Source organism: Pipistrellus kuhlii, unplaced genomic scaffold (genome assembly GCF_014108245.1).
Source record: "Pipistrellus kuhlii isolate mPipKuh1 unplaced genomic scaffold, mPipKuh1.p scaffold_m20_p_27, whole genome shotgun sequence".
NCBI classification, from domain to species: Eukaryota; Metazoa; Chordata; class Mammalia; order Chiroptera; family Vespertilionidae; genus Pipistrellus; species Pipistrellus kuhlii.
In genome coordinates, this window is record NW_023425526.1 from 2,856,292 (window position 1) to 2,872,782 (window position 16,491).

Consider the following 16,491-nt stretch of genomic DNA (forward strand, 5'->3'; position numbering starts at 1 on the left):
TCTGGATTCTCTTGTCTTCTTGCTTCTGTGGAGGAGTGTCTTCTGGCTCTTTATGTTCCAAATCTTTGACTTGATTCTTGTGATCTTCCATTCTGTTTTTAGGACTATGTATTATTATTATTTATTTCAGACAGTGTATTCTTTATTTCTAGTTGATCCCTTTTTATTTCTAGTTGATTCCTTTTCATATTCTCATAGGTCTCATTTATTTTATCGGCCTTTTCTAGGAAATTCTTGAAAAACCTTATAACCGTGGTTTTGAACTCTATATCCAGTCGCTTGTTGTCCTCCATTTCCTTAGTTTGTGATCTGTTTCCTTGTGTCGGCATTTTCGCTGCTTCCCTGAGTTGGTAGGGTGGCTTTGTGTGCTAAGGTGTCCTATATGGTTCAGTGGGTCAGTCTCCCAGTTACCTGAGATGGACACTCTTGGTGCCCCCTTTTGTGGACTGTGTGTACAGTCTTGTTGTAGTTAAGTCTTGATTGTTGTTGGTATCACTGGGAGGAACTGACCTCCAGGCCAATTGGCTGTGAGGATCAGCTGTGTCTATGCCAGGAGACAGCCTTATTCTACTAGACTTGGAAAACTGCAAAAGCCTCTGCTCAGCTTGAATAGGGTGGAGTTTCAGGTGAAGCCTACAGCCTTGGCTTCCTGTCAGCCCCTCCCTATGAGGTTCCTGAGTCTCAGTGTTCCTCAGGGTCCTTCGGTACTCGCTGCAAGCACCTCTGAGAGAAATGTGCCCTCGAGTTTTGCCTGCTACCAAACACTCTAGGCTCTTCCCCAATGAGCCTGGAACTGGGGTTCAGTGCAGTTGGAAGTGAGGTTCAGAGCAGTCTGGAGTTTTTGTCTCCTTCCTGCTAGGGCAATCCCGGGGCAAACTCAACCGCCCATTCTCTGCACGCAATGTGCACGCCTGCAGGACTTGAGATTTTCGCCGCTCCCCTGAGTTTCTGCCTTACACCCCAGACTCCCTTCGTATGAGCCTGGGTTCCCAGGGTCTGGCCTAGAACTGGGGTTCAGTGCAGTTGGAGCTGGGGCTCAGCACAGTCCAGAGCTTTTGTCTCCTTCCCGCTAGGACAATCTAGCAGCAGTCAACAGTCTGTCCTTTGCGTGCAATGTGCACGCCTCCAGGGGCTCTGCCTTTCACTGCTCCCCTGAGTTTCCATCTTACAGCCCAGACTCCCTCCGTATGAGCATGGGTCCCCAGGGTATCGCCCAGAAACGGGGTTCAGTGCTGTCGGAACTGGGGTTCAGCACAGTCCGGAGCTTTTATCTCCTTCCTTCGAGGGAACATCAGCCAGGCACTCAGCCTCCCCTTCTCTCCGGCTCCATCCTCTCCCCATGCGCACACTGTGTCTCCATACCTTAGGCTTTTACAGCTCCTCTGATTTTCCTTCTGGTTTTCTTTTTCCTTCTAGTTGTAGAATTTCCAGTCAGTCAACTTTACTGTAGTTCTGGATAATGTCCATTTTGTATTTTAGTTGTATTTTTTTGAAATTGTTGTGTGAGGTTGCAGTTAGGTTTTTACCTATGCTGCCATCTTGGTTTCTCCTCTTCCTCTATCTCTTTTTTCAATGTCCTATACTTTTCATAGTACAGGTCTTTTACTATCTTGGCTAAGTTTATTCCTAAGTATCTTAATTTTTGTTGTTGTAATGGTAAGTGGTTTTTCTCCTTCTGAGCATTAATTATTGGTGTCTAAAAATTCCATCTATTTCTGGGTGTTAATTTTGTATCCTACTACATTGCCAAATTCATTTATTAAATTTAGTAGTTTTTTTTGGTGGAGTCTTTGGGTTTTTTTTTTAATGTATCTGTGAATATCATGTCATCTGTGAATAATGACAGTTTTTTAAAAAAAATAAATCTTTATTGTTCATATCATTACAAATGTTTCTCATTTTCCCCCCCATCCATTGCTTCCCTCCACCAGGTTCCGACCCCACCCTCTGCCCTTTCCCCACCCCTCCTTGTCCTCATCCATAGGTGCACAGTTTATGTTCAGTCTCTTCCCGCACCCCCACTTCCCTTTTCCCTAAGAATCATCAGTCCACTTCCCTTCCATAGCTCTGATTCTATTATATTCAACAGTTAATATTGTTCATCAGGTTTTTTAATTCCCTTGGTTTTTAGATTCACTTGTTGATAGTTACATTATTTGTTGTTCATAATTTTTATCTTTATTTTCTTCCTCTTCCTAAAGAACCCCTTGAGCAATTCATATAATTCTGGTTTGGCGGTGATGAATTCCTTTAGCTTTTTTTTTATTTGTAAAGCTCTTTATCTGGCCTTCAATTATGAGTGATAGCTTTGCTTGGTAGAGTATTTTTGGCTGTAGGATCTTGGTATTCATCACCTTGAATATTTCTTGCCATTCCCGTCTGGCCTGCATGGATTCTGTTGAGAAATCAGCTGACAGTCGTATGGGTGCTCCTTTATAGGTAACTACCTGCTTTTCTCTTGCTGCTTTTAATATTCTCTCTTTGTCTTTTGCTCTTGGAATTTTAATTATAATGTGTCTTGGTGTGGTCCTCTTTGGATTCCTTTTGTTTGGGGTTCTGTGCACTTCCTGGACTTGTAAGTCTAATTCTTTCCCCAGGTGGGGGAAGTTTTCTGTCACTATTTCTTCCAGTTTGTTTTTGGTATCTTGCTCTCTCTCTTCTTTTGGGACCCCCATAATTCTGATGTTGATTCGTTTGAAATTGTCCCAGAGGTTTCTTACACTATCTTCAACTTTCTGGATTCTCTTATCTTCTTGCTTCTGTGGAGGAGTGTCCTCTGGCTCTTTGTGTTCCAAATCTTTGACTTGATTCTTGCGATCTTCCATTCTGTTTTTAGGACTCTGTATAATATTTTTTATTTCAGACAATGTGTTCTTTATTTCTAGTTGATCCCTTTTCATATCCTTAAAGGTCTCGTTTATTTTATCGGCCTTTTCTAGGAAATTCATGAAAAACCTTATAAGCGTGGTTTTGAACTCTATATCCAGGCACTTCTTTTCCTCCATTTCTTTTGTTTGTGATCTGTTTCCTTGTCTCAGCATTTTCACAGCTTCCCTGAGTCGGTAGGGTGGCTTTGGTTGCTAAGGTGTCCAATATGGTTCAGTGAGTCAGCCTCCCAGTTACGTGAGGTGGACAGTCTTGGTATAGCCCTTTGTTGTTAAGCCTTGCTTGTTGTTGGTATCACTGGGAAGCGTTGATCTCCAAGCCAATTGGCTATTAGGATCAGTAGTGACTCAGCTAGGAGGGTTTCTGTATTCCGCTTGGATGGGGCGGAGTCTTGGGGTGGCACAGACAAGCTTTGTTGAATCCTGCACAATTGGTTGCAGGCGCACGCACCTCTTTGGTATAGGAGCATACAAACTTTAGATTCCTGTCTGTCACTCCCTAGGAGAGTCCCATTCACTTCGAACGAGAAAGCTAGCCACTGGAAGGGCTTCTGTACTCTGCTTGGATGGGGCAGAGTCTCGGGTGGTTCAGACAAGCTTTATTCAGCCCTCCCTACAAGAATCTGGTTTCTGAGTTTCGCAGTAAAGGCTGCTGGCTTCACTCACCTCTGAGAAATCTCTGCCCACTGCCTGACAATCTGGCTTCTCCCTGTCTGGGGCTGTCTATCAGCGCAATAGGGTGGTTCTGTTTTCCTCCCAAACAAGAAAGCCAGCCGTGCATTAGCTGTCCACCCTCTCTGCGTAGGGAGTAAGCCAGCAGCAAACTCAGCCTGCCCTCTCCGTGCTCCAGAAGCAAGCCGGCAGTGAAGTCGGGCGGCCTCCTTTTCGCGCGCAGAGTTCTCTGTATCTTAACAGTTCCTGAGGTTCAGCGTGCCTTCTCTCTCCTTCCCAGATGGTAGAGCCTCCTCTCAGCCAGCCGTCCAGTGCTTCAGGGCGATGTTTCCCCTGTTTTTCAGTTCTAAATTCAAATTTGTTGTGGTAGGTTGCATTTGGGTGTCTACCCTATGCCGCCATCTTGGTTTCTCTTCAATAATGACAGTTTCACTTCCTCCTTTTCTGATCTCTGTGGTTAGGACTTCTAGTACTATGTTGAATTAATAGTAGTGAAAGTGGACATCCCTGTCCTGTTCCTGTTCTTAGGGGAAATGGTTTTAGTTTTTGCCCATTGAGTATGATGTTGGCTGTAGGTTTGTCATATATGGCCTTTATTATGTTGAGTTATGATAACTCTATTCCCACTTTGCTGAGCATTTTTATCAAAAATGGATATTGGATTTTGTCAAATGCTTTTTCTGTCTATTGATATGATCATGTGATTTTTGTCTTTCCATTTGTTTATGCGATATATTACATTTATTGATTTGCAAATATTATACCAGCCTTTCATCCTTGGAATAAATCCCACTTGGTCATGGAGTATGATCTTTTTAATGTATTGTTGGATCTGATTTGCTAATAATTTTTAAAATAATATATATTTATTGATTTTCAGAAAGGAATGGAGAGTGAGAGAGGGATAGAAACATCAATAATGAGGGATAATCATTGATTGGTTGCCTCTTGCACTGCTCTCTACTTGGGATCGAGCCCGCAACCTAGGCACCTGCCCTTGACAGGAATCAAACCTTGGACTCTTTAGTCCGCAGGCCGACTGAGCCAAACCAGCTAGGACTGATTTGCTGATACTTTTTTGAGGATTTTAGCATCTATATTCAACAGGGATAGTGGCCTGTATTTATCTTTGTAGTGTCTTTATCTGGTTTGGAATAGGATAATGCTAGCCTCTTAAAAAGATCTTGGAAGTTGTTCCTTCCTCTTGGATTTTTTTAAAGAGTAATTTGAGGAGGCTGTGTACCCTGTTTACCCGAAAATAAGACAGTGTCTTATATTAATTTTTTCTCCCAAAGATGCGATAGGTCTTATTTTCAGGTGATGTCTTATTTTTCCACGAAGAAGAATATGGTACACATTTATTGTTAAATGAAAATAAAGGAAATTTATTACCTGTATACGGTACGGTAGTACGGTAGTTGTCAACACAAACCAGACAAACTGTGAATCCTACAGTATCAAGAATCTACTCATTTATCCAATGATAATCATGTCATCATCTTCTGGAACATCATCATAATAATCCAATTCCTGAATTTCCTGGTGAATTTCTTGTGACTCCATTTCTTTCAGAATCAGTGGACCAAATCTCTCATGTTTAGCCTAGGGGGGGCCTTATTTTTGGGGGGATACCTTATATTTCACTCAGAAGGAAACCTGTAAGTAGGTCTTATTTTCGGAGGATGTCTTATTTTTGGGGAAACACGGTATTATTTCTTCTTTGAGTGTTTAGTTAAACTTCCTTGTGAAGCCATCCAGATCAGGGCTTTTTTTTTTTTGTTGGGAGTGTTTTGATTACTACTTCAATTTTATCAGTTGTTATTGGCCCATTTAGGTTTCCTGATTCAGTTTTGGAAGATTGTATATTTCTAAGAATGTGTCCATTTCATCCACATTGTCCAGTTTGTTGGCATATAGCAGTGGTTCTCAACCTTTCTAACGCCGCGACCCTTTAATACAGTTCCTCATGTGTGGTGACCCCCAACCATAAAATTAATTTTGTTGTTACTTCATAACTGTAATTTTGCTACTGTTATGAATCTTAATGTAAATATCTGTGTTTTCCGATAGTCTTAGGCGCTCTGCTAGCGGTCACCCACAGGCTGAGAACCGCTACTGTAGAGAACTGCACAAAATAAAAAGTGAAAGATCCCTTCTCCCTCCTTCCACGCAGTTTAGCCACTCTTAACTGTTTAGAGTGAGGAAGTAGTGGTGTTTCAGAGAGCTTTCTACATGATTTCCAGTGGGAAAATCTCATTTCAGGTTCTGAGCAACATTCATACAGTCAGAGCCACATGGCAGCCTAAAAAGCCCAGAACATGGACCTTTTCTCCTCAGGTGAGTCATCTGATGAGTGAATAGAATGAAATATGAATTTCTTCTACTGTTAAGTGTCATGCAATTAATTTCTAAGGTGAGGCTGTCAAAGTGTATTTCTGAAATGATATACTTATGTTTAGCACAGACCATATGGGGTCATGTTTAAATCTTTAGATTATTTAATGTTCTTTGAGGACTTAATCAAAAATTATTCATGTTTATGACTCAGCAAAGTTATGATTCCTTGAATCATTCAGCGTATTTCAGGGTTCAATTCAGAAAAATGCTTGCTGGAAGAAGATTCCAAGATGGCTGCAGACTAGCAGGAAGCTCTGTCCACTTGCTTCCAGCACCAGACTGGACTTGTGGCTAAATTGCAGAGCTTTCAACTTGAAAAACCAGTTGAAATGTAGCCGATCTGAATTATTGTGAGCCGGGAATATAGAGAGGAGACAGGAAGAGATGAGGAGAGGGTGAGCCAGTAGGAGGCAATAACATGTAGATTGAAGTACCCTCAGCTATCTGGCAGCAAGCAATCATTTATGCATCCTTTTCAGGTTTGGGGAAATGCCCTCAACCATCCCAGATGATTCAGCCCTGCTGACATGCTGGAATTGGCTTCTAGCAATCACATACCAATGTGTGTATGAAGTCTTTAATTTTAGCTCTGTTCACAAGGAACTATGGTTAGTTCTTACACAGTATATGCAAATGACATCCATTACACCTCTAGGTGTGTAGGTGTAGTATTTGTTTTACTTAGCCTCTCTAACAAAAGGGTAAGAGAACGTAAAGTTATTTCATTTGAACATGAAGTTAAAATAAATTTAAAGTTTCAAATTTCAAATCATTAGTTCAGATGAATCTAGTCCATCTGCTCTTTGTTTCCTTTAAGAGAACTTTACTGTGATGCCAGGTCATGCTGGGGTCTTGTCCAGCATCTAGAAGGGTTTTGGTAGGGAACAGCAGTCATATTCACAGGTGAGTGGAGCTGAAAACTCCCCCAGTTTTAACTTTTATTGGTGACTTTAGTTTTCTTATTGTTTCAGGTTACTGGCACCTTGCCGTGCTTGCTTGATGGTGATTGTTTTATCAGGTCCAATTCTGCATCTCCCGATCTTGGAATATTATTTGAACTTGGAATTTCTTATATTCGTAATGTATGTCAATTAACAAATAAGGCTTTCTCACGTATCAATTGAAAGGGAAGATTTTTTAAAAAGCTTGTATTTACAAGTAAAATAATTGAGATTTTTGTTATAGAATTTTAATCCTTGAAGGAAGGGAATGGCAGTGATTTTATTTTATTTTTTAAAATGTATTTTATTGATTTTTTTTTACAGAGTAAGGGAGAGGGATAGAGAGTTAGAAACATCAATGGGAGAGAAACATCGATCAGCTGCCTCTTACACATCTCCCACTGGGGATGTGCCCGCAACCAAGGTACATGCCCTTGACCGGAATTGAACCTGGGACCCTTCAGTCCGCAGGCCAATGCTCTATCCACTGAGCCAAACCAGTTAGGGCAATGGCAGTGATTTTATGATCTCTGAACGCATAATCTGGCCACTCAGTGTGTGTGTGTGTGTGTGTGTGTGTGTGTGTGTGTGTGTGTGTGTGTATTAGAGGCCCAGTGCATGAATTTGTGCTTGGGTGGGGTCTGGCCAGCCTGGCCAGGGGGAGGGGACATGGGCTGTTGGCCTGTCTTCCTGCTGGTTGAACTCCTGGTTGAGGGGACAATTTGCATATTAGCCTTTTATTATATAGGATATACACTGAGTGGCCAGGTTATTATGCTTTCAGAGATTATAATTGGCCACTCTGTGTGTGTGTGTGTGTGTGTGTGTGTATTGCTGCTTATTTAGTGCACTTAAAATTAAAGTGTAAAAGATGCTCACCATCACAAATTACTGGGGAAATGCAAATCAGAACCAAAGTGAGATATCATCTCCCACTGTCAGAATGGCATTATCAAAAAGATAAATGATAATGGTATTATCAAAAAATGTTGGTGAGGATGTGTAGAAAAGGGAACTCTCATGAGCTGTTGGTGGTAATGTAAATTAGTGTAGCCCCTATGTAAAACATTATGAAAGGTCTTCAAAAAATTAAAAATAGAACTGCCATATAACCCAGCAGTTTCACTTCTGGATATTTAATCTAAAGAAATCCAAAACACTATTTCAAAAAGATATATGTATCCCTATGTTTACTCAAATATTATTTACAATAGCCAAATATGTGTTCATAAATAGACTAAGTGTTCATAAATAGACTATTAGATAAAGAAGATCTGATACATATATACAACAAAATATTACTCAGCCATAAAAAAGAATGAAACCTTGACATTTGCAACAACATAGATGATTCTTGAGGGCATTATGCTAAGTGAAATAAGCCAGAGGAAGGCAGATACCATATGCTTTCGCTTATATGTGGAATCTAAATATACACAAACAGAGAGAGAAACAGTCCCAATTTTTGGAAAAAGTCTTCCCAAAAATCGGGACTTTTTTAAAACTCCTTGGGACGTGGGACAAATTGTTAAAAATCGGGAATGTCCTGCCAAAAGCGGGACGTCTGGTCACCTTAATCTTGGTGTATTGGGATGATGCTCAAACCAATGGAGCTACTTGGCCAGGGTCTCTCAGGTGTAGAGATTTTCAGAGAGGTTTGCATATTGCCATGAGCTCTGTAGGTACAAAGGGATTCTGCTGTGCTTCACTATTTTCCTGTGAAGAGATTTTTAGTCTAAAATGAATACTAATTTTGTACTTTAAAAGGACCTGGTATCCTATTTAATAAAAAAGAGCAACATGCAAATTAACCTTAACTCTGCTACACCCACCAGCCATGCGCACCAGCCAATCAGGAGCAAGTATGCAAATTAACCTCAACCAAGATGGTTGAGCCCACTGAGCAAGCAGGAGGGAGGCTTGGGTTTCCCTGGTGATGGAGGAAGCCAAGCTTTTCACACACCCTGGTGGGCTGAGGCTTCCATTCGAGGCTACAAAGTTTCAATTATAGAAGATAAATAAATCCCAACAGAAATGGTGGCAGCCACGGAGCTGGAGAAAGCAGGAGGCTAGGGTTGCCCCCGGTGATGGAGGAAGCTAAGCTTTCTGTAATACCTGGCTGGCCCAGGCCTCTGCTTAAGGCTACCAAATTTCAATTATGGAAGATAAATATATCCCAACAGAAATGGCTGCTGCCACGGAGCAAGCAGGAGGCTTGGCTTTGCTCCAGGATACAAAGTTTCAATTGTAGAAGGTAAATAAATCCCAGAGAGCAGGGCCTCTACTTGGGTCGCCAGAAGCATGGTCAGCCTGCAAACCACTATAGGCCCCTCACCCAGGCCGCTCCACATCTCAAGGGAAACTCCACCCTGATTTGGGACACGATTCAGGTCAAACCAGCTGTGCACCAGGCCTCTATCCTATCCAACAAAAGAGTAATATGCAAATTGACCATCACTAACACACAAGATGGCTGCCCCCATGTAGTTGAAGATCCTGCCCCCATGTGGACACAAGATGGCCACCACAAGATGGCCAGCAGGGAAGGGCAGTTGGGAGGGACCAGGCCTGCAAGGGAGGGCAGTTGGGAGCAATCAAGCCTGCAGGGGAAGGTATTTAGGGGTGACTAGGCTCGCAGAGGAGGGAAGTTGGGGGTGACTGGGTCTGCAGGGAAGGGCAGTTGAAAGGGGGGGGACCCAGGCCTGCAGGGGAGGGCAGTTAAGGGCAAACAGGCTGGCAGGGGAGCAATTAGACATCAATCAGGCTGGCATGGGAGTGGTTAGGGGGTGATCAGGCTGGCAGGCAGAAGCAGTTAGGGGCAATCAGGAAGGCAGGTAGGTGAGTAGTTGGAAGCCAGTAGTCCTTGATTGTGAGAGGGATATCCTAAACTTTAGGATCAGGTCTAAACCAGCAGTTGGATATCCCTCGAGGAGTTCCAGATTGAGAGGGTGCAGGCTGGACTCCCACCTCCGTGTACGAATTTCGTGCACCAGGCCTCTTGTGTGATTATAAATTTGACTGCTTCAGTCCCAGCTGTTTTGGTTCAGTGGATAGAGCATTGGCCTGCGGACTGGAGGGTCCAGGGTTTGATTCCTATCAAAGGCACATGCCTGGGTTGCGGGCTCCAGGCTGCCAGTCAATGATTCTGTTTTAACATTGACATACCTATCTCTCATTCTCCCTCTCCCTTCCTCTCTGAAATCAATAAAAATATGTTAAAATAAATAAATGAATGAATGAAGGAGTGAATAATTAAACAATAAATTTGACTGCTTCAGACATTGTTTCACCTATGTTTTTATTCCTTAGTCAACTGGTGAAAGAGGAGAATTAAGCTGTGGCTGGGTGTTTCTTAAACTTTTTGATGCCAGTGGAATTCCTATTCCAGCAAAGTAAGTTGGTTATATATTCCTTCTAAACGGGTAACTTTGTAGATCAGTTTTTAGAATCTAGATTTGCCAAATGTATGCTCTGTTAGCATTTCAGTAGCTTATGGGGAGAAGGCTTTGAATCTGCTTTTATGTCCCTTCAGGTAGGGTATGAAATCAGCATGTAAGTCCCATGCTAGAGAGGGGAAGTGACAACAGAAAAGGGATTTTAAAAGGTGTTTGTACAAACTGTCTGCCGAGAATATTCTTAGTAATTGTGTGTGGGATTAGTACTTTTCACAGTGCTGAAACAGCCCAGTCCCCTCCAAAATGAGGGAAAGCTAAGTTCAGGGTCCCCAGGGCCTCTGTGATTCTGCATTTCTCCTGTAGGTGGAACATTGAATTTGTTATGGCAGCCACAGCAAGCACATTTAAAACTTAAGACCAAAAGGTGGATTTTTGGTCAAGATAGTGGTGTAGGCAAACATAGCATGCTCCTTATTCCACAACTACATCAAATTCTAACTAAACTATAGAACAACGATCATTCAGAACTAGTTCACATCTGGTTGAATGTAAGTCCTACAACCAGGGACTTAAAGAAGAAACCATATTGAGACTGGTAGGAGGGATGGAGACACAGAATAGGCTGATCCCACACCCTGTGTGTGTTGGATATAATTTGAGAGGGAAATCTTGGTTGCTGAAGTCCCTCCTGAGGAGTGAGGGGTCCCAGCCTCACACTAGGCCCAAAAGCCCAGGTTCCAGTGCCAGAAGAGAAGTCTCCATTACTTATGGCTGTAAAAACTAGTAAGGAGTGTGGCTGAGTGAGAAAAAGGCTGTTGGAGTCCCAGGCAGTTCTTTTTTATTTTATTTTATATTTGTATTGATTTCAGAGAGGAAGGGAGAGAGAGATGGAAACATCAATAACTACAGAGAATTATTTACTGGCTGCCTCCTGCATGCCCCCTCCTGGGGATCGAGCCTGCAACCTGGGCATGTGCCCTTGACTGGAATTGAACCCTGGACCCTTTAGTTCACAGGCTGACACTCAGTTCACTGAGCCAAACCAACGAGGGCCCAGACAGTTCCTCTTAAATAGTCTGTGCATGGACTTAGACTTGCTCCCTGTGAGTTCTAACACTGGGGCAGCAGCTGGAAAGCCATCATAGATGTATGGGAAGGAACTGAATTGTTTATCATCAGGGCAAGAGAGAGAGGGGCAACTTTGGACAAAAGTGCTGTCAGAGGCCATTATTCTATTTCCAAAACCCCTGACCCCCAAAAGGCTGTCAGGCAGGTGCCATAACTGAGTCTCCAACAACCTGTTAACACTGTTCACATCACCTTGGTGATTCCCTGAGACTACCCCACACTCAACTTTTTGACTCACCCTAGCCATTTTTTTTTCTTTTACACAAACTGCCTGTCTTGGCTCCTGCTGTAGACTTTCCTAAAGTCTCTCAACAGTTCACAAATTGCAGACAGGCAGCATCTGGCCTTGATGTGTCTCGTACCTCTTGCCCCAAGCCTGGAACTAGTGGTAGCTGATCTTGGTTTGTGGCTTGGCCTCTCTGGGGACTTAAAAATTGTTTTTTTAAATTGATTTTTTACCGAGAGGAAGGGAGAGGAATAGAGTTAGAAACATCAATGAGAGAGAAACATCAATCAGCTGCTTCCTGCACACCCCCACTGGGAATGTGCCTGCAGCCAAGGTACATGCCCTTGACTAGAATCAAATCTGGGACCCTTCAGTCCACAGGCTGATGCTTTATCCACTAAGACAAACCAGTCAGGGCTCTCCTGGGGACTTTTAAGCCTAACATAAGTAGCAGCCATCTGCAGATCCATAGCTTGTGCTGGGTGGTGCCAGGCAGGGCACAAGCGGTTGCTGATCTTGCACCTCCTAGGAGGACCCAGAGCCAGTGCTTCAACAGACAGCTTCAGACCATGCCAGTTACAACCCCACCGCCTCCATGAGTGACATACTCAAGGGGCGGATTCAGTGAGCACCAAAGCCCCACTTAAGCAAGTCCTGCTTTATTGGGTTAGCTCCTGCATAGCACCTCTTCTATTATAGTCACTGCCAGTCTTTGCAATCAGTTGGCCTGAGGATCAATCCTTCTTAGTGATGCCAGCAGCAATCAAGGCTTAACTACAGTAGGACAGTGCATACAGTATGCACAGAGGTGCACCTGGAGTTTCCAGCTCGGGTGACTGGGGAGGCTGTACAACTGGGCTCTACAGGACACCTACAACACAAAACCACTTTACCAATTCCATGTGACATAGCAGCTCTACCTAATACATAGAAACAAACACAGGAAAGCAGCCAAAATGTGGAGACAAAGAAATAGGTCCCATATGATGAAAGGTAGGTGATAAAGAACAAAATGAAATAGCAAAGTTATTACTTAAAATTGAAAGACATATAAAGAAATGCACAGACAAGAGAAGGCTAAAGGTTGGAGTTATCACCATCAAACCAGTATTATATGAAATATTAAATGATTTTCTTTAAGAAAAGAAGAAAAAAGATAAAAATATGAATAATAAAATGGTAATAAATACATGCTTATCAACAATTGAACCTAAAAAACAAAATCAATGAACAAGTGAAACAGAAACAAACTCATAGTTGCAGGGGACACTTTCATGATTGTCAGATGGGAGGAAAGATCGAGGGATGGGTGAAAAAGAAGAATTGATTAAGAAGTACAAATTGGTTGTTACATAATAGTCATGGGGATGTAAAGTACAGCATAGGAAATATAATCAATAAAATTCTAATAGCTATGTATGGTGTCAGATGAGTATGAGATTTATTGGGATAATCACTTAGGACAGTGTTTGGCAAACTGCGGCTCACGAGTCACATGCGGCTCTTTGGCCCCTTGAGATTTTAGTAAAGGCCACCTTAGAAGTACCCTATTTAAGTTAATAATAATGTACCTACCTATATAGTTTAAGTTTAAAAAATTTGGCTCTCAAAAGAAATTTCAATCGTTGTACTGTTGATATTTGGCTCTGTTGACTAATGAGTTTGCTGACCACTGACTTAGGAAGTTGTATAAAGTCTAATGGGGTGTGTACCTGAAACTAATATAATATTGTATGTCAACTGTAATTGAATAATAAAAGTGACTAAATGGTAAAAAAACACACCAAAAAACAAACAAACAAAAAAAAAAAAAACAAGTGGCAAACTGGTAGCAATGGGGAAAAGTAGGTGTATAGTGTTGCATATACAAAACACTTTATTCTTGCATTATTTATTCATTATTGTATTATTTTATTTTATTTTTTTTCTTAATCCTCACCTTAAGATATTTTTTCCATTGATTTTTAGAGTAAGTGGAAGGGAGGGAAGGGAGAGAGGAGAGAGAGAAGCATTGATGTGAGAGAGATACTACATTGGTTGGTTGACTGCTGCATGTGCCCCAAATGGGGCTGGGGAATGAACCTGCAACCCAGGTACCTGTCCTTGAGTGAGAATGGAACTTGTGATCCTTTGGTGTGTGGGCTGATGCTCTAACCACTGAACATACTGACAGGGCAAAGACAATTACATTTAAAAACGGGCACACACATAGAAATCTAACTTTAAAATGGCCACATACTTAGAAATCTAATTTTAAAACGGGCACACACATAGAAATCTAACCTTAAAATGGGCACAGACACATACCGTAAATCGAAGTCTAGGATATAGACAGGAAATTCAAAGAGAGACACAGGCGGGTAGTCAGGAATATGATGATGAAGATCCCAGATTTGCATAAAATTCAGGGCTTTAGTCCTGCTATGCCATGTAACTGTAAGTCTCCAAACCATAGTTTCCCCCAATTTTTGAATTGGGGAATTATCATAGTTTCTAACCCCAAATGTTTAATTCAGGTAATGCTCCCCCCTCCACCTCTGCTGACACCTCAGGGTGGATGGAAGCTCCTTACCATAGGACGGAGGTGAAAGTCCTGACTGTGCTAGTCCTCTGATGTCACTGGGCAGGAGACGGGGCATTTTATTACCTTGGCCCTCCTACCCCCTGTAGATGCAGAAGCCCAGGCTTCTTATGATTTGGGGGTTTTGTTTTTATGTATTGTTCAATGCTAACATCTTAGTCATTTTATTTGAGTGCTTCGCTTCTTTTCTCTTTAAAAAATCTTTATTGTTGAGATTATTAACATTTAGGGTTTTAGTTGTACTTGGTAGAAAGAAATGGTGTGTCTCTACTCAATCTTTCCTAAAGCCACAGCTATTTTTTTTTTTAAATTTGGTGGAGGCCAGAGGCCTCTGTATTAATATAGAAACATTTCAAATGTATATTTTTACATGAAAAAGCAAGTGGCAGGATAGGACGCATACTGCCACTCCACTTTGGTCCACAAAGAGCTGCGCTTGTGCACCTTCATGGGTGGGTTTATGTGAACTGTTCCCAAGGCTGCCCTAGAGTAGGAGTGGGGACTGGCAGCAGGATTAGAGAGGCCTTTGACCTCCTTCCTGCTTCTACACTTCGGCAGTTTGTAACTTTAAAAGAAAAGTCTTCAGTTTGGGATTCACTGTGGAATGTATTTGTTTGCAGTTGCATAGAATAAGGTAGGGCAAGGGACTACCAAACTTGAGAGGAAGGAGGTGGCTTTCACTTTTTCCTTATTATTTCTAGGCCATTGGAACTTTTTACTATACAATCTGCATGTTACTTTTATATTTTATTTATTTATTACTTTTATATTTTAAACATCATATAAAGTCATATTGTCTATTTTTAAAAGTTATCTTCATTGTTAAAAGTATTAAAGTTGTCCCCCCCCCCCCCCCCCCTGCACCCATTCCCCCACATCCCCTCTCTCTGACTGTACTGGCTTTATTCCGAATGATGATTCAAAACGTTTTAACAACATTAATAATCTCTTTCATATTAATGTGGAAAATGTGTTTCTATGGTTCATAGGTAAGAAAGAGACTTATTTACTGACCTGAGGCCCCACAGAAGGATCAGCTTCCATTCTCACTCAATGACACAAAGATATCTGTGCAGAAAAGTAATTGAGTCAGGAAGTCCACCACAGGTCTTGATCACAGCATACCCTTCTTTGTAGGACTTACGAGCTCCTCCTGAACGGTGGCACCCCTTATGAAAAAGGTGTGGAAGTGGACCCTTCGGTATCCAGAAGAGGTACAGCTCTCAGGGGGCACCTTCCTTCCCTGCCTTAAAGATCAAGCAAACAGGAGGCATCGGAGAAGATAGCTATGTTCTAACACAAATAGGAAATTCACATTTAAAAACTGTATTGTTCCTTGCTTGCATCTTGGTCATTTTATTTGAGTGCTTTATTTCTTTTTCTTTTTCTTTTTCTTTTTCTTTTTCTTTTTCTTTTTCTTTTTCTTTTTAATATATTTTATTGATTTTTTACAGAGAGGAAGAGAGAGGGATAGAGTTAGAAACATCGATGAGAGAGAATCATCGATCAGCTGCCTCTTGCACACCCCCTACCGGGGATGTGCCCGCAACCAAGGTACATGCCCTTGACCGGAATCGTACTTGGGACACTTCAGTCCACAGGCCAATTCTCTATTCACTGAGCCAAACTGGTTTCAGCTGTACTTCCTGAACTTGTAAGTCTATTTCTTTCACCAGGTAGGGGGAGTTTTCTGTCATTATTTCTTCAAATAGGTTTTCAGTATCTTGCTCTCTCTTTTCTTCTGGCATCCCCAAAATTCATATGTCGGTACACTTTTTTTTTTTTTTTTTTTTTTTTTTTTTTTTTTTTTTTTTTTTTTTTTTTTTTTTTTTTTTTTTTTTTTACACTGTTTAAGTCTATGTAATGGCTCATCTCATAGAGGAGGGCATCGGAATAGGTTAGACTTTGTTGCTATAGCAAGCTCAAATTGTGTCAGACAGTGTCCATTATCTGCCACAGAGTGTTGCTTGCAACATATGTTGGTACACTTAAAATTGTCCTAGAGTCTCCTTACACTATCTGCATATTTTTGGATCCTTTTTTCTTTTTGTTTTTCTGGTTGGGTGTTTTTTGTTTCCTCATATTTCAGATCTTTGGTTTGACTCTTGGGGTATGTTGATCTACAGTTGAGTTTTTGTATATTCTTTATTTCAGACTGTGCATGCTTAATTTCTGACTGGTCATTTTCCATTTTTTTTTTTTTTTGCATTCTCATTAAGGTCCTTAAAGGTCTCATCAAGTTTCTCAGCAGTTTTTAGAAGATTCT

The 16,491-nt window shown here is 41.6% G+C and overlaps 1 protein-coding gene and 1 non-coding gene across 3 annotated transcripts in view; one reads left to right on the plus strand and one right to left on the minus strand.

Annotated features, from left to right (window-relative positions):
- The window catches only part of NPHP1 (nephrocystin 1), a 70,722-nt gene that overhangs the window by 34,149 nt on the left and 20,082 nt on the right, over positions 1-16,491 (plus strand). For both annotated transcript variants that reach the window (XM_036454036.2, XM_036454034.2), the window contains exons 12-15: positions 5,820-5,894; positions 6,926-7,036; positions 10,205-10,287; positions 15,363-15,439. In XM_036454036.2, coding sequence (XP_036309929.1) covers positions 5,820-5,894; positions 6,926-7,036; positions 10,205-10,287; positions 15,363-15,439 — 346 coding nt within the window. The remainder of the gene's footprint in view (positions 1-5,819; positions 5,895-6,925; positions 7,037-10,204; positions 10,288-15,362; positions 15,440-16,491) is intronic.
- LOC118728011 lies at positions 16,071-16,194 on the minus strand. Its single transcript, XR_004990750.1, has one exon. It is a non-coding gene; the product is annotated as a small nucleolar RNA SNORA28 (small nucleolar RNA).